The 7,843-nt window shown below is 38.3% G+C and overlaps 1 protein-coding gene across 3 annotated transcripts in view; it reads left to right on the top strand.

Moving 5' to 3' along the window:
• Nucleotides 1-7,843, top strand: part of LOC107554034 (MKL/myocardin-like protein 2) — a 49,592-nt gene that overhangs the window by 35,677 nt on the left and 6,072 nt on the right. For all 3 annotated transcript variants that reach the window (XM_016236397.1, XM_016236396.1, XM_016236398.1), the window contains 4 exons: nt 813-1,598; nt 1,684-1,803; nt 2,699-2,866; nt 2,953-3,069. In XM_016236397.1, the coding sequence (XP_016091883.1) occupies nt 813-1,598; nt 1,684-1,803; nt 2,699-2,866; nt 2,953-3,069 (1,191 nt within the window). The remainder of the gene's footprint in view (nt 1-812; nt 1,599-1,683; nt 1,804-2,698; nt 2,867-2,952; nt 3,070-7,843) is intronic.

Raw genomic sequence — 7,843 nt, 5'->3', positions numbered from 1 at the left:
TAAAACAACAAACTGACAATTTATATATAATCATTTGTAATTGTACACATTGTTGTGATTAATTGTGACTGGAACAATAATGTAGCTGTAAAAATAGTTGCCTGCTGAAATTGAAATGTATATACATCTTCATCATGACTAGATAGACACGGTGAGTTTGTCTTTACTATACATGTTAGATGTGATCCACCTCATAGTAACAATCCTGTCAGACCGTCCATCCTTTGAGTGAGAGTGTAACCGTTACAGGTCGGCCGATCTGGTTTCGTGGTTAAAGTTAACCTTTTCGACATGTTTCCGCAATGTTGTCTGGGGGTTTGGCAAAAGGAGAGTGGGACGGTGGGCGGTGCTCGGGGTGGTGACTGAAGGCGGTGACTGTGCAGTTCTGACGTCAACTTTTTACGGAAGTCACAATGGTTCGGGAAAAATCACAGCTACTTTATTCAGGCTGTGTGAATTTTACTGTGGACTGACTGTTTTGAAACTTATATGGTAGTTACATAGAACCTAGACCTCAAGTTATCATGAAAAAAGCCAGGAAATTTCAGTTTTGACAATATGGGACCTTTAATTATAAAAATAAATAAATAGATAAATAAATACATTTGGCTTTTCCATTATGTAAAATTTGGTTCAGATGGTTTGTGTCTCCAGTAAATGTGCATCTTATTCATTAAGTGTCATAGAATCCAGATGATTTTTAGCAATTTGTATGGTGGTGTATGTGGTAACCCAGAAATCACTTTATTTTCTCTATGAAGCTAATATATATAGAGAGAATAATTTCACTAATAGTGGGTTTATTTTGGCAGGTGGCAGAGCTGAAAATTGAGTTAAAGTTACGTGGTCTTCCAGTGTCAGGAACAAAAATAGACCTTATTGAACGGCTTAAGCCTTTCCAAGAAAACAATGTCACTACTGCACCCAACAACTGCACAGGACCTAGCACACAGCCCTGTAGCACACCTATGGAGGTGTCCAGCACCACTACAATCCTATCGCCCATCCAACAGCCCTCTGAATATCTGAGCTCCACTCCACCTGTGTCTCCTGGCTCCTCAGAGCTTCACAGCAAAGAGGACGCATCCACAGAGAGACAAGCAGAGGGCCAAAACCGCAGTTTAGTGAAGGCAGCTCCTGTTCCTGAGGAGCAGGACCGGAGACTACACGAAAAGGAGCGACAGATCAAGGAACTGCTGCGTAAACTGGAGCAGGAGCAGAAGCTGGTGGAGGAACTGAAGATACAGTTAGAGGTGGAGAAAAGGAGCGGTCAGGTCGTTCCACCTGCAGAAAATAACACTTCCAGTCCAGCCACCATGTTGGCATCTGTCAAAACAGAAAACACTGTCCCTCCTAACTGCACACTGAGTTCACACACTACGCCAACGCTGCTGAAGCTCGAGGAGGCCCGTCCCAACCAAGTGACAGCTACTCCTCTCCATCAGTTCATTATCAGCCACCATGGACTACCACAGGTCATGGGGCAGCCCCAGACTCTTCTAACCACTTCTCATGGGGGCACTCAGATCCTTCTTCCAGTGCCCCTGGCGAATAATACCACTACTATCCAGCTACCAAACACTAATGTCAAACTACAGGTAACACAAAACTTTTGTGTATATGTGCTAGGTACAGTATATACTTGTGTCATTACTTAAATTTAATCTTGGTGTCTTTTTGTAGCCAGTTTTGCAGGCTGTCTCTCCATCAGGGCCAGGTCTAATTCAGACCCCCCAAATACAGCCCACCAAAGCAGAGAGTCCTACATCACAACAGCTGCTCAGTCACAACCACATATTTCAGGTCAGTCTTATAACCAAATGCAAATATGGTGCCACAGACTATATAATTTATCGAATATAATAGCATAAATATTATAAAATAGTGTATATATGTTTTTATATAATATTTAATAATGCACTAATAATACTAAGAATTGGACCCTCAGCACCAAATCTGCATGTTAGAGGGATTTCTGAAGGATCATGTGACACAGAAGACTTGAGTAATGGCTGCTGAAAATTTATCTTTGCCATTTTAGGAATAAAATACATTATAAAAGATATTCAGATAAGAAACATTTATGCCATACTCTGCCATATGGAAACGCCGCCCCTGCTCAAGATGACCAAATGTCAAACGATTAATTGGCCTGGCTTATATATCACTTTTATCCACACTACAGAGGTTTTTTTTTTTACAGAGTATTGAATAACCGTGGAATCTGAGTAGGAACAGGATCAGTGCCGGCAGGAGCAATCAGAACAAGGGAACATAATCTGTGAGCTCTGGGATCATCTAGTTTTGTCTGTCCAGCAGAGTCATTCATCAGTGAGATGGATGGGAGTTGCTGGTCTCATTTCTTTCTAGGCTTTCACTCTACTGTAATTGGCCTGTCCTGGCAGCAGGGGACCATGCTAAGGTTTCCCAGCTAGATGCCCATTACTTTGGCATAGTGAACAAGCCTGGCCTGAGTCCTGGATGACTAGAGTAACTAGAGCTCATTGCTTGTGATGAGCTGATAACATTTTCATTGACAGCCGTGCCTGACGGACCCATGCCAGTGTGACCTGAGGAGGCTTGTTCTCATACCAAGCAGAAAGATCATAACACAATCCAGACTGTTTAGCATATGCTCTCTATGATGCTAGTGGGTGTTACTGGATGCTCATGATCTATTGGTTTACTTTTCACACAGACCCTGCCTGTGGGCACCACCGAGAGGTCAGGTTTCCAGCACGGTACCAATGAGCATCCAGCAGGCCTGGAGATACCTCAGTTCTTCCTCAGCAGCTCCCCAGATAACAGGATCTCACCTCTGACGTCCCCCGTCCCATCATCCCTCATCAATAGGCCACTAAACAAGGTAGCACATCCTGCATTTATTGAGATGTTTTTAGTGTTGCTGTTCTGTTTTGAGTTGAGTGTTCACTCAGTTTTTTATCTCCCCAGACCTCCTTCATCCAGCAGTCCCCAGTTTTCATCCAGACGCCCAAGAACAGAGAGCCGCCCCGCTATGAGGAGGCTGTCAAACAGACCCGCAGCCTACAGAATCCCGCCGTCTCAGAGGTGATGTCTCTCTGTTTTCTATATATCCATGCATGCTCGTACATGTTCTGGGTTGAATAGTGGGTTAAGCAGTTTTTACCTTACCCAAAAATTAACTTCCAATGTTTTTCCAATCCTTTTCTTTATTCGGTGAAACACAAAATGAGAGCTAAAGAAAATGTCTGAGCCTCTGTTTTTCATACATGGGATGGTGAGCTACACTACTAATCTCCAAAACAGAGAAAATGCACCAATTATGTGCAGTAGTCCATGTGACTCATGCACAATAGGTCAGTCCATCTCAAGACGTTGCTTGACCATTTTTAACCCTTTCACACAATATGTTTATAATATTACAGCATTAGTTTACACTGCAACGCATAGAATCGGAGTCTGACCGATTTATAAAAAGGTAAATTCATCTAGTTTTCTTGAAAGATATGAAAGTAAGTGGCCGGTGAACAGGGAGGATGATAGAGCTTTAGTTACCTACACACAGGGTGTCCGCGGGTCCTTAAAAAGTCTTAAAATGTCTTAAATTCGGATTCAATGGGTCTTAAATATTTTTGGTCTTATTACCGCTAAAATATCTTCAGTCTGACGGACCTAATGACTTTACAATCATTGGACAGACTGAAGAAAACTTCCCCGCGGTAAATTACTGCGTCATCAGAGAGAACTGCAGTAAGTTAGCAGAATACAGAATACAAGCTCGCGCTGCTGAGGCTCACTCTGTTTGTCTCGAGACTTCAGAACAAATGAGCGTGACCGCACACATAAACTCAGACGAAACACACTGAGGTAAAAATTCAAAATGTTTAGTTTATTCATAACATGATACAGTTAAATAACACCATGACAATTTAGCTATTTTACTCAATATTCTCACGACGCAAAAAAAACATTCAAAACACCTACAGAGTGCACGCATTACGTGAAGTCTAGTGCGCATGCGCATTTAGAGTGCGCTCTGCCTGATCACTGCATGATTCAGTCTATTAAAATACATTCAGAATGATCACTAATTCAAGACATGGGGGCAGAAAATGTGTATATTTATACCACTTCATATAGTTAATCAAGTTCACACGGAAGAGTGCCTTTTTTTCTCCAAAAATTACCATATACAAATGTGATATAGATTTTTTACAACAGTTCAATAAACTAGAAGTTTTATTAAGAGACTTTTAGACACCATATTGACTGTTTTTGCACTATTTCGCCAACAAAAATAATTCCAAACAAAGCCACAGCACTGTTTTGCGTCTCTGAGCAACATGACGGTGTTTCGTTCCCGAATGAATCAACCGTTTAAATGATTCGGTTCAATCACAATGACTCACTTAACAGTGACTTACTGCCACCTACTGGCGGTTTTAATTTCACATTTAAAGTATCTTTTCCATTTTTTTAAATTATTTCAAATATCAGTATTCAATGTTTTATGTTTAATATATCAAAATATTATTTATGAATTTGTAACTGCAGGTTAAATGCATTCATGTCCTGCATTAAACAGTGTGTAAACACATTGCATGTATCATATGCACATTGCACAATGCAAATATGCATTTTCCCCCTCAGCATTTCTTATTTGTATACTTATAAATGCATTTAAAACATTAATCTCATAACATTATTTATTGCAGTTGTAATTATTGTTATTTGCAGTGTAAATGATTTAATCTGACTGGTAGCAGCCCTAAAGTGTATATTGAATTTATTGATAAATTTTAATAATTTGACATGTAAGATGATGCATACATCTAAAAATGTTAAAAATAGGCCTTTGTAAATGTAAATATGCAGATTTAAGTATGTAAAAGCTGATAGAACACTGATGAAACATTGCTTCAGAATAAATTGTTTACTCCACCAAAAATCTCAGTGATGCAGTTATTTTGCAGGGATATTTTGAATGGAATATTGTCTGCTGACATGAAAAGTTCACTGTATATCATAGTAATATATACCATTTATTACAGCATTGATATTTTGTTTTCTTTTTAATTTATACACATTAAATATTACATATATGTATGTAATAAAATGTGTATTTCCATTACAGGTTTAGGTCTTAAATTGCATATAAGGTGGTATTAAAAAGGTCTTTAAAAGTCTTAAATTTATCTTGTTCATGTCTGCAGAAACCCTGTACACAACAACATAATTTAAATATGTCAAATTACACCCATAAAATCATGTTTTAGGTTTTTTTTAGTGCTTATGTGTATTTAAATGTCTGAAACCTAAAATAAACGTTGTTGAAAACACTGAACAACAGTTGTGATAATATGACAAGCTGAAGTCTTTCTCTGGCTTGGTGCCAGTCAAAGCGCGAAAGCATATTTGAATTTAGCAGTTTATCACAATGCACTGGTCGTACTAATCAAAATGGTGTGATCGTATGTGTCAAAGGGTTACATTTTAATTTTTTAGTGATTACGTCTGTATATTGTATATTCGTCTTAAATTTATCTTGTTCATGTCTGCAGAAACCCTGTACACAACAACATAATTTAAATATGTCAAATTACACCCATAAAATCATGTTTTAGGTTTTTTTTTGTGCTTATGTGTATTTAAATGTCTGAAACCTAAAATAAACGTTGTTGAAAACACTGAACAACAGTTGTGATAATATGACAAGCTGAAGTCTTTCTCTGGCTTGGTGCCAGTCAAAGCGCGAAAGCATATTTGAATTTAGCAGTTTATCACAATGCACTGGACGTACTAATCAAAATGGTGTGATCGTATGTGTCAAAGGGTTACATTTTAATTTTTTAGTGATTACGTCTGTATATTGTATCTCATTATATTGTTATATAGTATATTGTTCCTTAAACTTCGAATTTTGCTCGACAACAAATCCCCAACAGAAAACTGCTGCCGGGTTCTATTTATGACGCACCGACACAAATTTCAAATGGTTTTCAACGGTCGTTTGATCGCATCCAGTGTAGGCAGACTTTAGCTGTTGTAGACACTGTTACTCACCTATTGAGAAGAAACAAAGCAACCTCGGCGTCCGATCGCAGGCCTCCGCTCCTTGAGTTCTCTCCAGCGCTGGAAAGCTGATTCGATATTTACACGGGTCCTACTTCTTGCCTTATCATTCCGCAGACGTTTTCTTCTTTTGTTTTTTTTTAATCCGCCATCTCTATCTTTCTGTCGCTCGGCTCGGCTAATGTCCGTCCTGTGCACTGAAAGCTCTCTCCTCCTCGTGATGTACGAGTAGACACGCCCGTTATTGCTGATTGGCTACAAGTTTGTTTTGCTATTCGGCCCAAATCAGTTTTCTAAAGTGTTATTGAAAAATTACATACCCTACCTTTAATGGTGTGTTATTGTTTTTAACCGGTTATATATAAAGCTACCTAGACCACAAAGATGGCTGTGGTTAAACTAATAAAAAACAAAACAAAACGCAGGGTTTTTTTGGTCTCAGTATTTTGCAGTACCAATACATAAAGGTAACCTCTCAAAAAATTAGGAAAATAAAACAAAAATTGGACCACTTAAGATGGACTGATTATATTCCAAGTCCTCTGATGCCATATGATGACTGAAATTTAAGTTATTACATACTTGCATAGTACATAAGTAATTCCCTCATGAAAAAGAAAAATGAAATACTTAATAGATTTCAATAGACAATAAATGCACTCTGACACCTGTCACAAAAAATTCAGCATTCTATATCACTATTTTATTGTATGATATTTTATGTTTATTCTAAAGAATTCAGTTCTCAATTATTTCATGAGAACTGTCCCTTTAAGACTCTTTGTTTGTTGTTAACCAGAGGTAGCCCTTGTCCATTGTTTATTGCTGTGATGACTGTAGTTATTTTACTTATAGTTTAATTGACTGCAATTATTTCTCCTTCTTATTTGCCCTTTCTTCTGTTCTGTCCTTGAACTAGGGGTGGGCAGTATGACCAAAATCTTATACCACGATATGAGTAATTTTATTTCACGGTAAAAATATATATCACGATATAGTTATTTACACTACACTACACTATAGTTATTAATACTATAAAAGTGCATGAATTAAATTTGAAATAAAATACATTTTGTTTATGCAGTGATTAAATTTTTCCGTTGCTACAACTGATTTCCATTAATTGAGGGAAAAAATGAGGGGAAAAGAACCATGTAGCGCATTGTTGTTGTTATTGTTGTTCTGCCGGCACAAAAAAAATCATTCCCTGCCAGGGCTGCAGCTTCTCAGTGACAACATAGGGATGCCGCTCATATCATTCACAGTTGGGTTATTAGCAAAGAACACAGAGCAGAACTTGAATTTCGGCGCGGGATTAATAACAATTCTACTCATTCCCGCAGGTTCCACGCTTATAACGCGATGACAGATGACGGAATGTATAATTTGCACGTGCTTTTGAGTCTTGAGAACTCACTCGCTCGCTCGCTCGCTCTCATTTTGCGCCCACAGATCGGTGACAGCTTTTAATAATTAATTATTAAGGGAGTTTGCCAATGTGATATTGATTCAATACAACAGTTCAGTAAACAGGTACTGCCTGATTTTGCTCTAGTTCTTTAAAGGGGTGGTTGATTGCGATTTCAATTTCGATTTTTAACGTTAGTTAGTGTGTAATGTTGCTGTTTGAGCATAAACAATATCTGCAAAGTTGCAGTGCTGAAAGTTCAATGCAAACAGAGATATCTTTTAAAATTCTGGCAGTTTAATGCCTACAAAAACGGCTGGTAGGGACTACAACGAGCTTCTTCCCAGGTCCGTTACGTCACAAACCCAGATAAACCCCGCC

The sequence above is a fragment of the Sinocyclocheilus grahami genome, unplaced genomic scaffold (genome assembly GCF_001515645.1).
Source record: "Sinocyclocheilus grahami isolate Dianchi unplaced genomic scaffold, SAMN03320097.WGS_v1.1 scaffold490.1, whole genome shotgun sequence".
Classification (NCBI taxonomy): domain Eukaryota; kingdom Metazoa; phylum Chordata; class Actinopteri; order Cypriniformes; family Cyprinidae; genus Sinocyclocheilus; species Sinocyclocheilus grahami.
Note: the sequence above shows the minus strand (reverse complement) of the source record. Positions and strands in the feature narration are given on the sequence as shown.